The following is a 15,531-nucleotide window of genomic DNA, read 5'->3' as shown; positions in this document are numbered from 1 at the left end:
GACTCCGCCAAAGTGGTGCAGGGGTAGAATGCCCGCTTCCCACTCAAAAGGCTCGGGTTCGAATTGCAGCTGTAGATGGTGGGTTTTAAATGCGGCGCATTTCTTAGTCGCACCTGCGGCGTCGGCCGCTGTCCACACCCCCACTGCGCTTGCTCGGCTCGCCTCGTGCTGGCAGCAAACCTCTCCTCTCCCTCCCTCGCATGCTCGGCTCGTCTCGTGCCGGCAGCAGGCCTCTCCTCTCCCTCCTTCCTTCCTCTCCGTCCCTCCCTCCTCTCGATCGAACGCGGGCGGTGTGTATATAAGCGGCGGAGCGCGCGTTCGGAATTCAGTGAAGGGCATTTTTACTTGGCTTTCGCTTGACTTGACGCTTTGCTTGACTCGAGTAGATGCGATGGAAGCAACAGTACTTTCAATCAGCGTCCCACCACTCGTTGAAGGCAATGTTACCCCACCCTCACCGTCGTCGGCGTCAACAACAGCAAGCAACGCAGAAGACAAGGCTGCGAAGAGACGAGCATACGACGCTGAACGCAAGCGTTTGAAGCAAGCTGCGGACCCGGAACTTCGTGCACGAGAAGCTGCTGCGAGACGGCAACGACTGGCTGCGGATCCTTCACTCGGGGAACGAGAAGCAGCTGCGAAACGGCAACGACGGGCTGTGGATCCTGAACGTCGTGCTCGAGAAGCAGCAACCGTTCGTGAACGTCGAGCAGCGGATCCATCACTCGGGCAGCGCGACACTTCTGCGAAACCCAATTACGCAACACTAACGCGATACCCCCACCACACTGCGACGCATTTACTCGAGTTCCCCCCATGGGAAGATGCGGGCGACGTTTTTTTATTCTTAGTGTCACCTTTTATAGCTGTATTGGTTTTCCTTTGTTTCTTAAAACTAGTTTCTGTTGCTACGCGTTGCTACAAGAAGTAACGTAAAATGTGAAATCTCGTTTCGAGTAATGTATTCGCGAAAACCTCGGAGGCCATACTTTACGTTTTTGTTCAATCCCGTGCGGTGGCGTTGGAAATTTACTGCGCTCACTGTCAATTTTATGCTATTTTACTTAACATTTTGCGTTACTTTTTGAAGCAACACGTAGCAACTGAAGCTAGTTTTATGAAACAAAGAAAAACCAATATAGCTCTAAAAGCTGACACTAGGAATAAAAACCCACCATCTACAGCTGCGTTTCGAACCCGAGCCTTTTGAGTGGGAAGCGGGCATTCTACTCCTGCACCACTTCGGCTCAGCCACGCGCCATTCTTAAACGACGACACATTGCAGATTACCGATCGCAGAGCCGCAAGCGGATTGACCCTCTTTGGGCTTCACTTTTGAAGCTCGTTCCGGGCACTCCCCTGTTCTAGTACACTCTACTTAGGTGCGCGTTAAAAAATGCCCCATCTCCCCGAAGGGAATCGTGAGGAAATGCGAATGCATTTCTTGCGCCGAGAGAGGGTACCGTTGTCGTCAGACATTCGCCTTCACCGACTTTTGCCATCGCCTTGAGAGGCGTCCAGCCAGCGAACGGTCGAGAGTGAGGCGCGAGCGGACGGGAGAATGGGCCGCCAGCGTTCTCGGCTCGCCGTTGGCGTTTCACAGCGGCGTCTCGAGCACACATTTCCGGATGTTCTTGAGAGGCGCCCAACCAGCGAACGGTCGAGAGTGAGGCGCAAGCGGACGGGAGAGTGGGGCGCAGGGAGGAGAGAGAGCGAACGGCGAGAGAAGGAGCGGCGAAGCACTGCACCTACCCTCTAGCCCGACTAAGCCCGACTAAGAAATGCATTCGCATTTAAAAACCCAGGGTGGTCAAAATTTCCGGAGCCCTCCACTACGGCGTCCCTCATAATTATATCGTGGTTTTGGGACGTTAAACGCCAGATATTAATATTTTTCAACCGTGCCGCAAGGGAACGAACGCGGGTGCGCGTAGCATTAGCCGTTTCAAACTATCCTCCAAGGCTTGCTGCAAGTACAGTTGCGAAGTACGCTATAATTCTTCCTTTTGCGAATCAGCGAAGGGCCCACTACGCGTGCGTAAGGCAACACGCGATCCTACGCAGCTGCTCGTTTTGTTGGCACTTTGGCAGCTGATGATTAAATATGTCTGAGCGTTTTGTGATGGGTGGGCCTTTAAAAACACCCACTCTTTGTGCAATTCACGTGTTTTGACGCCTGGCCCGATTCCACTCTTCTGCCACGTAATATTACATGCGTTAAGGAGACTCCTTCCACTACATGACATTCATAGAGTGTCTTTTTCCGAAGCAGTTTCAACCAATAACGTGACTCTGTGGTAGAACACCTGCTCGCCACGCAGACGGCCTGGGTTCGATTCTCACTTAAACTGAAGGTTTATTTTCGTCTTTCTCAATTTTTCGTTCATGGACGAGATGATGATTTTCGCTGACACCGACGCCGACACCGGAATTTCTGCGAAACGAGCTCTTTAACGCCATCGCGTTAATACGATTGCAATTTCATGGCGGCTCTGTTTTTTATTATGAAGTTTTTTGGTTAAAGCAGCTAAGCTGGGCAATAATTTGTTGAAATCAAACATTTTCCGCATAGATACCGATATATTTTAAGAAAAGTGTTTAATTACTTCGCTCAATAAATCCAACAAGTGAAGGCGAAAGTTAAATTTCTCAGATTTCAAACCAAATCTCAGGGGAAAACGTAACAAACTCATTTCGATAATAATTGCACCGGCGACCTATTTCTTGCTTATTGACATCAGTGAGTGATAAATTTAGAATAACAGAGAGCTGAGCTAGTTGGTAAGTATTCATTCTAAAAAGACAGGGCGTGCAAACACGGACAGAAGAAAGAAGTCAGGTCACCACGTCAGGACACCAAGAAGTGGTGTCCTGACATCTTTCTTGTGTCCGTGTTCGCACGCCCTGTCTTTTTAGAGTGGGTGATATCCGTGCTCAAGTAAACACTGTTAAAATTAGCCAGATACCAGCAAACCGGAGTGAACACATCAGTCTGGCATTTCTGCCCGAGCTTGTAATAATTTCTGGCTTAGCAATCGTTCTCTTACGGTGAGAGCGAAGAAAAGGAGATTGAGAACCAGCTGTTTGCTACAAAAAAGGGTGGCTGCCGATTCTTCACCCTTCAGCCAATTCGAAGAACTGATTCCCATGAGAGCGATAGTCTTCCTACAGGGTGTTCAAAGGTAAGCGTTATGGCTTTCTTAAAATTCCGCACTGGGAGGCATGCGTGAAAACCACCCGGTGCAGATAAGATTTTTAATCCAGGGGGACACAAAATGAGGCATCGCTGCCAGCCGCCCAATTAACTAAAATTGAATACTTCACTTTTTAATGAGTGCAGCAGGCGGGCATGTTTGTATTGAAAAGTTGGAGCCAGTCGCGTTTCTACACCGTTCCCCTTGGAAGGATTCCTCTAGCATGTCTGTGCCCCGAGACATCCCGCTGCAAAGTTTAATTGCGGTTTGCATGATTACGCATGCGAGGCGGTGAGCACTTGCCAAAACCACCTCCCCGATGTGCCGCGGCAGTTGCGGGCGGCGTTTCATCTCACGACGTGCCGAAGGCACAGGCAAAGATGATAACGGTTACCATTTTGCTACCGGCTGGCGATAGCAAACAATGACTGCTCGTCACATCAGGGAGGAACATTGCGCCGATCCTCACCGTCTTGCATGCGTAATCATGCAAACCGCAATTAAACTTTGCAGCGGGGTACCTCGGGGTACAGACATGCTAGAAGAATTCTTCCAAGTGAAACTGTGTAGAAACGCGACTGCCTCGAACGTTTCAATAAAACATGACCGCTTGCTGCAATCATTAAAAAGTTCATTATTCAAGTTTAGTTAATTGTGCGTGTGACAGCGATAATTATTGTCTCACTCTGTGTCCCCCGTGGAACATACGTTATCTGCAACGATGTTTTTCACGTTCTTCCCAGTGCTGAACAAAACCACAAAGCCCAACTCTGAACACCCGGTATTTCATGAACGTCATTCGCTAAACAGCCTTGTTATTTTCTTTCGAAAGGTGCTCCATTGTAGCGACGACGTTTCTCCCGCACGTGCAGCGGCGCTGCCTCTCACGAAGACAACCTCGCAGTGGCCCCCTTTGCAACTGGGGAAAGGCTTGCTTGACCTTGAGCCGTATTTACTGCACGAATGCTCGTTAAACGAGTGCACGGCATTTCTTTGCTCGAGCAGTTTTTTGGGCGCTGTTTGTCTTAATCGAGCAGCGATTACCGTTCGATACCCTTACGCAAGGCGATGAGTTGCCTTCAGAAAGAGAAAATGACTGCATAAGTAAAACGGCGGTTGTCCGCAATAAACGGGTTGAGAAAGGGCGTAAAGAAGGGAAGGGGGTGCGCGGCCGCTGAGTGAAGAAGCGCGCACCTCGCAAGTCAGACCACCGACAGAATCTTTGCGATGGAGGCTTCTTTGTACGGGCCCCTTCGGCCCAGTAAAGTCATCGTGACCTGTGTTTCAGCTGTTGCAATCCTGGTTTTCTGCTACTGCGTGCAACTGCTGTTCAAGGCGATCCTTGTGTACGTTCGCCTGCGCAACGTTCCTCGACCGAAGCAGCGCGTTCCGTTCTCATTTTTTTTGGATATGTGGCAAAACGTCGTCTCGATGGATTCGTCGCTGGAGATGCCAGCGAGTGAGTGCACGCTGCTTGCTTCTTCCCTTTCGCTGAGATAAACGGGGATTCCTCCGAGACGCTCTGTCAAAGGGGCGTCAATTGTCGAGTCGCCGTCAGCTAAGAAGCGCAGCGCAGGAGGCATTGGCGCTATCAGTCGTCTCGTCTAATGAACGTCCAGTGCTTGCGGAAAAATAGACCTGCTGCTAAATTTTTCAATCTGAGTGATTGATTTGATCATTCGATTGATTTTATCCTGGTGCCTGAATATTTTATGAGAGACGCCGCTACAAGTATGCTTTGACAGTGCAGTATAAAGCGCACCCAAACAGCGGAAACTATTTTTTGCGCACCCATGAAAATTTGGCCGTGACGTTCCCAGGGGTCACATGTGTTATAAACACGCGACCCCTTCAGCAGCGTAACACACATGCGTGTCCAATTAATCTCGATGAATGTTTGATCCTTTACCAGCCTAGCATATAATTGTTTCCGATTCCGTCTTTTTAATTGACTAATCGGTATTATTTTGGCGGGAACACCAAGAAAGCTGACACGCCTATGTGATGTACAGTGTGCTCATGTAGGGTTAAAAACTTAGATTTGAACAATCATTTGTGAACATCTTTTTTATGTTACAGCGGCTAAATATATTTTGTGCTACGAAATAATGAAAAGATAAGGAACATAAAGCCTAATGAATGAAATGCTGGAACAATACAAATTCCACGCAGAATCTCCTTCGGGCATTCTCGAAGCGATGCGTAAGCGTGGGTTGTACAATTCGACGTTACCCAGCGCAAGGACGGCAATAAACGACGCGCACGGCGTGTGTCGATTTATGTCGTCCGCTGGGAAACGTCCACTTATGCTGCGCCGACTGGCCCAACGCTCAACCTTACTGTAGCTTGCAGCCTCCCCTATAACGTTGTTTCCAAACGGTATCGGGAAGGCATCGTTCATCTTCAGCGTTCCTCAACGTCTGGAATGGCTCCAGAAAAGGCGCATGCCGCGACCACCAAAAAGCGAGTTCCACATTAAATTTTCTCATGGTCTACGTTTTCCTGATAGTCACAGTCCTCGGTGTCGGCTTTACGTCTTGTCCGAGAGAGAGAGAGAGAGTTTGAATTCAGTTTATTTCGCCATAAAAAGAAAACATGACGGTCGAGGAGCTTGCGCTAAAAGCTATCTTTCCATAGCTTGACAACGCCGTGGACACATAGAAAAAACAAACGCCTTGGCGGTATCGCAGCCGCATGAAAGAAGGCATAAACAACGTTTCACATAGTGGGAAGCAGTAAGTCAACATAATATGAGCGGCACAAGGATATGCACCCATAAGCAGCAAAGAAAGGACATTTTATTACAACTCCGTGATATATTTCGCGGACACAGAATGAGTGAAAGCCAAATGCAACATCAGGTACAATGTAATTAGTTTTCATTCCATTACTATAAAATTCAACCAGTTCTTCACAGAAAGGGTTCTCCGTTTCCGTTTGCTGTCCACTGCGGGCTCAAAAACGCATTCATATAGTTCAGATATATTGTCACGTAGTCGTGACGGTGGAGAAGGAAGCAGTCGGGCTGTTGAAGACGAAGCTGGGTGGGCGAACTTTTGCCCAGGAAATGAAAAGCACAAGAAGTACATCAGAAGCGTAGCCAGAAATTTTTTTCGGGAGGGGGGTCAGCCCACCCCCCCCCCCCCTGGCTACGCCCCCGAAGTACATACTGTACACTGATACAAGTAGACGAAATACAGGCTGTACGCTGACAGCGGCAATCGCAGCCGTCGGCCTTCGTCAATCTGATCAGCGGTAGGGAGTGCCCGCATTTCTACATGTGGCATCGAAGATTCCAGTATTATCGTTGATGGCCGCATTAATTCCAGAATAAACTCTATACTCTTCGCGGTGCGCACTCAAGCTTAACAGAAATATCTAAAATAACCGGCAATGTTCGACATTCCGACGCGGCGCGCGCAAGGCAGTCGTTACACGTTTAACGGGTCGATTACATTTACGGTGTGCAAGAGTGGGTGTTTGAAGCTTACTGCCTCTACAGTAAGGGAAACCACAGAAAGGCTCGGTGTACCATTAGGCACGGTATGCGTTTTGTGCCTTGCACTTGCAATGTAGTATATTGCATTCCTTTTTACAGCGAAAGCTGTTATGAGATCATTTCAGCAGCCGTTTTTGGCGCCGTAGTTGTCCGCCGCCGCCGCTGCCGCCGCCGGTGTCCATAACCATTATCTCTCGAGATAAGAAAAACAAACGAAATAAGAAAGAAATTCCTGGATGGAACGAGGTTCGAACCTGGGCCATCTGCGTGGGAGCCCAGTATTCAACCTCTGAGCCATGCCGGTGCTTGAAACTGCCTAACAAGAAGGTCCTATACAGGCTTCATGTCGAGAAGGAACGACATTAACATATGCAATATAGCGTGGTAGAAGAGTAAAATAAGCACCAAGCGTCGCATAACGCGAATTCTGTAACCAGGCGTCACACAATGCGAATTGCGCAACGAGAAGGTTGTTGAATGCTTCCAACCCATTACAAAGAGCTCCGCCATAATTCTTCATCGTCATCACGCACAGCATCAACAAAGTGCACATAATGCCCTACGTGCGTTTAGCAGGTACCACGGCTCTCCGTAGAATGCCGAAAAATGGCATAGTGTCTGCTTCCATACTTCTCAAAAATTACAATGATTTATAGCGTAGTGGGTTCCTCGCAAGTGCACTTGTATTGGTTGCCAAAGAAGCCCATAAGCGCATGATCCATTTCCTCGGGGTCTCACTAAAGTTCTTCGCCCCCCCCCCTTTTTTTTCCCACGTCAACGTATGTTATACAGCATGGCGGGAGAGGGAAATAGCGACCGGGTGTCACACAATGCAAACTGCATAACTGGTGGGCCGTTTAAAGCTTCCAACCCATTACAAAGGGCTGAGCCATAGTTCTTCATCGTCATCAGTCGTCGCGTCGACAAAGTGCACATAATGCCTTACAGACGTGTAGCTGGTGCCAGGATTCTCCGCAGAATGACGAATATTGGCTTAGTAGGTACGTGCTTCCCAACCTCACATCGTGATTTATGGCGTAGTGGATACCTTGCAAGTGTATTTGTATTAGTAGCCCCAAGAGAGCTTACAACGGGCTATTGGCCGCGAGATCGAGCGGAGTCGCCGCCTAGCGGCTTCTGGCTGAACGGCGCCTAGTGTGGATTGCTCCGTGCGTCGTCTGCTAGCCCCGTTGTGTTTGCATGTACGCGTACGTCATGCAGATCCTCAAAAGGCGGTTTGTTCCGTTGCGTTAGTGCAACTTTAACTGCTCGTACGTATGCCTAACACGATGTAAAGAAGCATTTGGCCTTGATCGGCTGTATATGTACTGTAATAAGATCAGAGAGTGCACTTGTCGAGAGTGTTGTGTGTGGTCGTCGTACCCTCCGTTCACGAGAGTCATGTCAGTATAGGTGCCGCTCAGTGGCTCAAGCGCACTGCAGAGTGTACTTGGCGTTGCCCTAAAGATGAGAAGTATTAAATCTCATGTGAATATAGCCTTTTAGCGGCGCGGTGGTAAAAAAAGGCTCGCATGTACTTGAGCGTTGTGGTTAGCTGTTGTTTATACGTTACGCGACGAGCTTTAGTTTTGTACGGTCCTGGTCTCGCCAGAGAGAAATATTTCTGTTAAGTCACGTCTGACACTTCGGTACTTAAATTGGCCCCTCAAAAGAACAGAAAATGAAATGACACGGAAATCGCAAAACTGAGTTGCCTTGCGCAATCTGAACATGTGGCGAAATTTATACAAAAACACCCGTGTACTTAGATTAAAGTGCGCGTTAAAGAGCGCTGATGGTCAAAATTAATCCAAACGGCGTAGTTTACATTTATGTGTAGTAATTTCACGCGAAGCCACATTTTTTTCTTTACATTATCTTGAGCGTTTGTGTTGCGTTGTTTAGATTGACGGAAGGCGGCGGACATTATTCGTATGAAAAAACGTACTTTGGTCCCGTGAAATAACCGGACCTTTGTTCCATTACTGTCGTGCAAGTAATCAATCGAAGAAATTTCCGTGCTGTACAGAAATTTGTGTACTGTTACTGGAATAAAAACAAGCGTGTGCGTGTTAAACGTCTCCGTAGCGCTAATAAAGCGCTGTCAGCCACGTAGCTTTCCTCAGTAAACCTGTAAACCGTCCTACATTTCATGGAGAACTGAATAAGAAATGCGAATGAATATTTGAGCACGCAGTGCACAAAGTCCTATTTCAACTCATCGCGCAGGAATACGGGATTTCTTTTTGTTGAGGGGCATCCAAATTAACAAGAAGTAAATAGTTATTCAGTCGCGCTATACAGCAGTGCGTAGTAGGTGGAACACAAGCTAAACATGTACAAATAAAACAACAAGAAAACGTCACCCACTGCGAAAACGCCGACTGTCGTCGAAGGCGAGCAACCCGTTCGTTGGCAGAATGCGCTTCTCTCACAACTAATTGTAACGTTCGGCGCGCTTCGTGCATTATTCGGGAATGAAGAGCGCACATATTACCGCAAAGCTGCAGTCAACGCATTCTGTTTGCCGGAAATCGGGTCACATCACCCACAACAAAGCGCTGTTGTGCACGTTTGTATACGCGCCGACAACCGCCTATCCACACTAGCGCGGCGACGGTGCTGCCACCTGTAGCCCGATCTCGCGGCGAACAGAAACGCCGCTCTTCCGGCTTTCGCTGTGACTATGCTGCGGTTTCAGCGCAGGCCTGGCATTTTTCTTGCTGACGTAAACACATCGGCCAGACTGGCCGACGTTTGAACCAGTGTTCCGAAATAGGCGCCTCCATTTCATTCCGATTCTATTCCGGGGAATTAGAACTTGCCTCATTTCCATTCCTTTCATTTCCTCGGAATGAAAAAAAAAACTTGGCACATTCCCACTCAGGGAATGGCCGGGCAGTTCAATTCCATTCCTGTAATTCCTCAACGTTGGAAAGGCACCTTGATAGTTTTATCGAGTAAGAATCAACGTCCCGTCAAGCTGATGTCATCAGATACATAAATAACTGCAAACGTACGCAAAACACATTACCAAGGTCGAGGGATAGTAGCTTGGTGACATATGACGTGCAGTACAACCACCCTACCAATTCCCATAGGGGCAGTTCTCCCGCCACCTATAGTATTTGCATGGTCAGCATGTTTGAACGAATTGTCATGTTTTATTATTGTTTAAGGTTAAATGGGTTAATGCTAAAATGAAGACATAGCGTATTTTTATGCTGCCAAAAATAGCGTTCAAGAAGACTAAGCAGCTTTGCCACGCGTCTGAAGTGGTCGGGAATATGAAGAAAACTAAGATTTGGTTAATAGGCAGAAATGCAGTAGGCACGTTGCTTATAAATGTACCACGCTTCTAATCAGCCAAGCGATTCCAAAAGTACTGCTTTATTATTAAATTGGAGGCTCTGACTTACCAATGTTTGCAGTTTCAAAAACAACGCGTAGACGAAAACGTGCACTATTTTCGGAAAAAGACGTAGTTCCATTCCTATTCCATTCCGTACAAAAGGCGCCTAATTCCATTTCCATTCCATTGCTCCAAGCGTCGTTCCCATTCCATTCCGGGGTCGCGAATATGTAGAATGATTCCGGAGTCATTCCTATTCCGGAGTGGCGACTCCGCAACACTGCTTTGAACATTAGGTTCAGAGAGCATTTCAGCTCTCTGAAAGGATCACCATGTTCTCATTTCGCGATACATTGTCGTCATATTGGATAGTGAACGGCTTTTATATGACATATCGGTGTTGTACCGGAACCGTAACAAGGTGAGGTCATGGAAGCTCTTTCTTTATTCAAAAGAATGGTCTCGATTGTGTCAGCCACCTTTCCTTGAATCTTCACCCCTGTGAGTTAGCTTTCCTTGCCGCTAACCTGGCTCCATCGATTTCCTTGTGATAAAGGCTCGAGTATGAGCATGCGTTACTGTAGCACGCTCGAGACGCAGAAAGGCGCAGATTATATAGGCCCAAGAAAGGGGGCGTATATTGCTGCTGTGATAAGCGTGTGCATGGCTTTGCACAGCGTTATCATTACGTCACATCTCCCGTTTTTTGTTTATTGAGCCAGTGTCCGAAGTTTAATAACGTTCCGGCTCAGGGTATCTTGTTGGTTGATGACGCGTTCGATGGCTTCTTCGCAACGGTTGTTGCGTAGCAGACTCGGATGTCCCGGAGACTGGAGGGACAGGTACCGCTGCCTCTTGCCCGGAGGCTGGAGGGACAGGTACCGCTGCATATTGCCCGATGGGTGTGTGCGACTGCCTGAGGTGTTCTCTCGTCCGCTGGAACCGTCGTCCATCCTCGCCAGGAGCGCGGACTGTCGCCTCTCTGGATGATTGTGGCAGGGGATCATGTTCCCGAGGGCACGTTGTACACAGTGACCCTGGCGCCCAGTGGTAGCTCAGGTAGAGGTTTGGAACCCCTCTTGTAGTAGGTACGTTGCTTGCGACGGATGTCTCGCAGTCGCTGCTGGACGTCCTTTGGTTTCACCGTCTTAGGCTACAGGTGAGTAGCCGGAACCGGTAGAAGGGTCCTGGTCAGCCGTCCCATGAGCCGCTGCGAAGGAGACTTTAAACAGTTGTCACGTGGAGTGTTCCGCCACTCTAACAAGGCGGCACAAAAGTCAACAGAACCAAATTGACACTTCTGTAATAATTTTTTAGCCTCCTGCACTGCTCGCTCGGCCATGCCGTTCGAGCGAGGATGGTAAGACTTGATCGAATGTGGTTTGTCCTAATCTTACTGATGAAGTCTTGAAACTGTTGACTGCTGAACGGCGGTCCATTGTCCGTGATGAGTCGGCTCGAGAAACCATGCGTAGCAAAGACATCCGTGAAGGCAGAGATCACTTTGCTCGCTGATAAAGACTGCACAGCCCTGATTTCAAAGAAAAAGGAATAAGAGTCAACAACGACCAAGTACTCATTTCCGTTATGGTAGCAAAGGTCTGCTCCAACGACTTCCCACGGTAAACTTGGTGTTTCATGGCTATGCAATGGCAGTCTGGCATTTCTAGGTTTATGCCGCTGGCACAACTGACAGCGTCTTGCTGTTTCTTCTATGTCACTATTCATGCCTGGCCAAAAAAGACAGAAACGAGCACGTGCTTTCATCTTTTCACCTCCCGCGTGCGCAGCATGCAGAGAAGAAAGGATGTCACCACGCATCTTCGGAGGGATAACGAGCCTGTTGCTGCGTAGCACCATGCCATTTTCCGTGTGCAGTTCGTCACGAAAGTTCCAGTAGCTGCACAACTCCGGAGTGACGTCATCTTTGGTATCGGGCCAGCTAGTCCTTGCGTATTCACGAAGTTGGCGCATGGTTGCGTCTTTTTCTGTTTCTTGCAAAACTTTGTTCAGGCGCTTGTCTGAAACTGGAAGATAAGCCATTGAATTGACATGAAAATGCTCACTGTGTTCACTCAAAATTGTTGGGCTTGGGAATCGAGATAATGCGTCGGCAAGAAAAAGCTCTTTTCCCGGCTTGTATTTCACTGTTAGGTGATACTTCTGCAGGTTGAGGCGCATGCGCTGAAGTCGAAGTGGGCATTCACACAAAGGTTTCTTAAAGATCATCTCAAGTGGTTTGTGATCGGACTCCACCGTGACCTCAGGCTGCCCAAACAGGTAGTCCCGAAACTTTTCACAACCATGCACGATCGCTAGCATTTCTTTTTCTATCTGCGCGTATCTCTGTTGTGGTTTCGAGAGAGAGCGCGATGAATATGCTAGTGGGTGACCGTTCTGCATTATCACTGCACCAATCCCGTTTTGGCTGGCATCTACCGAGAGCGTGATGGGCCTGTTCTTCTGGTAGTATGCGAGAACGGGGGCTTTTGCTAAAGCTTCACGAAGAGCTTCAAAACTAGCCTGGTGTCGGTCTTCCCAGACCCGTGCTGCGTCCTTTTTGAGAAGCTCGCGGAGCGGAGCTGTGGTTTCAGACATATGTGGGATGAAACGGGAGACAAAGGTGACCATACCTAGGAACGTTTGCAGTTCCTTCTTGTTGCCTGGGGGTGGAACTTGAAGTATGTCTGCGAGCCGCTCCTGATCCAGGCATAGTCCCTCACGTGTCAAAACATGACCGAGGTACTTGACAGACTTCTGCAAAAAATAACATTTTGCGCGGTTTAACTTCAAGTTGTATTCCTGGCATCGGTCAAGCACGTTTACAAGGTTGCGGTCGTGCTCCTCCTTTGACTTGCCCCACACGAGAATATCGTCCATCACAACGGCAGTACCTTCGAGGCCTTCCATTACTCTGTGCATTGCTCGCTGGAAAATTTCTGGCGCCGACGCTATGCCGAACGGCATACGCAGGAATCTGTACCGGCCAAAAGGGGTGCTCATTGTGCAAACTTTAGAGCTTTCTTCGTCGAGCTTAATCTGCCAGAGGCCCGAAGCAGCGTCTAGCGTCGAGAAGTACTGTGCTCCCACTAGAGAAGGTGCAATGTCTTCTAGGGTCGGCATAGGGTAGTGTTCCCTTAGCAGCGCTTTGTTCAACTCACTCGGGTCGAGACAGATGCGCACTTTCTCATTTTTGTTCACCACGACCATGTAGCTCGCCCATTCTGTTGGCTCAGTCACCTTCTGTATCACCTGCTCGGCTTCCATGCGATCTAGTTCCCTCTTAGCCTTGTCTTTCAGTGCGAGTGGAAGTCGCCGTGCCGGTCTAACGATTCCTTGGGAACCTGGTTTAAGCTTCATATGGTAGACGACACCTTTCAGGCTGCCTAGTCCGTCGAAAACATCAGCATAATGTTTCGCGGCTTCATAGAGCTCATGCGGCTCCACCGAGGCTAGTCTGAGTAGTAGACCCAGTTGCTCGGCGACTGATCCGCTTAATGTTAGTGGAACGTCCTCTTCTACAACAAAAAAGTCTGTTTCATATGAAGCATCAGTTCCGCTAACGCGAAGGCGGACGCGCCCTGTAGCTGCTTTTTGATGACCAAAAAAGGTGTTTAGCATGACGTCACAGCGCTCGTCTTCTTTGGTTGTTATCTGTCGCAGCTTGCTTCGTGCTATCACCGAGAAATTTGCGCGTGTGTCAAGCTTACAAAGCACGGGAGTTCCTTCTATATTTATAGTTGCTGACCAGCGTTCATCGTTCTTGTCGCTCCTAGATAGGGCTTCTATCCAAAAGCTTTGCTCTTGGGCGTCTACCACTGCGATGTTCTGCTTGAGTTTGCGAGGCCTTTCGTTTTTGGTACGGCACGCTACCGCAAAGTGATTTCGCTTGCCACATTTTTTACAGGTGCGTCCTTTAGCTGGGCAATTGCTAGCCTCATGACTTCTGGCACACTTTCCACAGCGCCGAAGCTCGGCAACTGCGCAAATTTCCTCATGGATTTTGTTGCCTGCTTGTATTTGCTCGCACTGTTCTTTCCCTTGTTCGCGAGCGCGGCAGATTTCTACCGTCTTGGCAAAGGACGGATTCTCCGAAATCTGCTTTTCTTGAAGCTTTTTATCCTTTAAGACAAGAATAATTCTGCTCCTCAGCATGCGCTCTTCCATTTCAGCAAACTCGCAACTCTTCGCCAATATTCGTAGCTCAGTTAGCCACTCATTAAAGCTTTCTCCTTCCTTCTGGTCCCGCGAGCCGAAACGCAATTCGTGGTAGGCTAGGTTCAACGACGGCTTGTAAAATGCTTCGAATTTCCGTTTAAGGACTTCTATGTCTGACTTATCCTCCCCTTCATTGAAGACAAAAGTGTTGCAAGTCCTGCGTGCGTCCTCGCCTATGACCATAAGAAAAGTAGCAGCTTGTACCTCTTTTGGCTGTTGACTGAGATAGGTAGCCGTGTCGTAGAGGTAGAATTCTTGCCTCCATGTTCCCCAGCTCTGCCAGACGTCGCCTCTGGTATCCAAGGCCCTTGGGGGTGGCAGTAGAGTGGTGACCGGGGCACTCTGCTGGCGGGCAGGCGCTGGTTCCGTGTCTGGCATGCCGGCAGTCCTTTGCAGCTGGAAATGGTCCGGGATGGCCTGCTATCCGCTTGCTTCGCTGCTGCCGATCATGACTATCGCTGCCACCATGTAGCACGCTCGAGACGGGTGCGGGTGGAAAGAACGTTTTATTGCAGAAAGGCGCAGATTATATAGGCCCAAGAAAGGGGGCGTATATTGCTGCTGTGATAAGCGTGTGCATGGCTTTGCACAGCGTTATCATTACGTCACAGTTACGTAATCGCAACCTTTCAGGATCTATCTATCTATCTATCTATCTATCTATCTATCTATCTATCTATCTATCTATCTATCTATCTATCTATCTATCTATCTATCTATCTATCTATCAACCAAGGACTTCGTGCTGTCCTGGCCGTTTCATTAGTGGGATGCATACGAAAATTGGTATGACATAACATGACTGTATGACGAACATAAATGACAGGTCATAACAGGAAAATCATTATATATGTGTCATGTACGGGATGATTTACATGCCACGGTGTTGGTGCTCTTGCGGCCGTTTCGTTAAATTGATATTTACCAAAATTGGTATGGCGTGACAAGAGTGCATGACGAACATAAGTGACATGTTCTAACGTGTAAATCTTAACACGTATGTCATTTACAGGATGACTTACATGATATGGTCTGGGGGCGCTCGCGGCTGCTTAAATAACTGGATATATACGAAAATTGATATGACAAACGATTTCTGTATGACGAACATAAAGGACAGGTGGTAACATGAAAATAATGGCATGCATGTCATGTACGCCATGACTTCGGCTGTTTCGCTGGCTTGAAATGTACCAGATTTGGTACTGCGTGACGTGACCGTATGAACAACATAAATGACAGGTGGTAGCATGACACCCATGATATGT

At 48.4% G+C, this 15,531-nt stretch overlaps 1 protein-coding gene across 1 annotated transcript in view; it reads left to right on the top strand.

Moving 5' to 3' along the window:
* The first annotated feature begins 4,501 nt into the window (after window positions 1-4,501).
* The window catches only part of LOC119402449 (cytochrome P450 4c3), a 215,430-nt gene continuing 204,400 nt past the window's right edge, over window positions 4,502-15,531 (top strand). Inside the window, exon 1 of the mRNA XM_037669602.2 lies at window positions 4,502-4,653. Coding sequence (XP_037525530.1) covers window positions 4,605-4,653 — 49 coding nt within the window. The 5' untranslated portion in view covers window positions 4,502-4,604. The remainder of the gene's footprint in view (window positions 4,654-15,531) is intronic.

The sequence above is a fragment of the Rhipicephalus sanguineus genome, chromosome 8 (assembly GCF_013339695.2).
Source record: "Rhipicephalus sanguineus isolate Rsan-2018 chromosome 8, BIME_Rsan_1.4, whole genome shotgun sequence".
NCBI lineage: Eukaryota > Metazoa > Arthropoda > Arachnida > Ixodida > Ixodidae > Rhipicephalus > Rhipicephalus sanguineus.
This window is presented reverse-complemented; position numbering and strand designations above follow the sequence as displayed.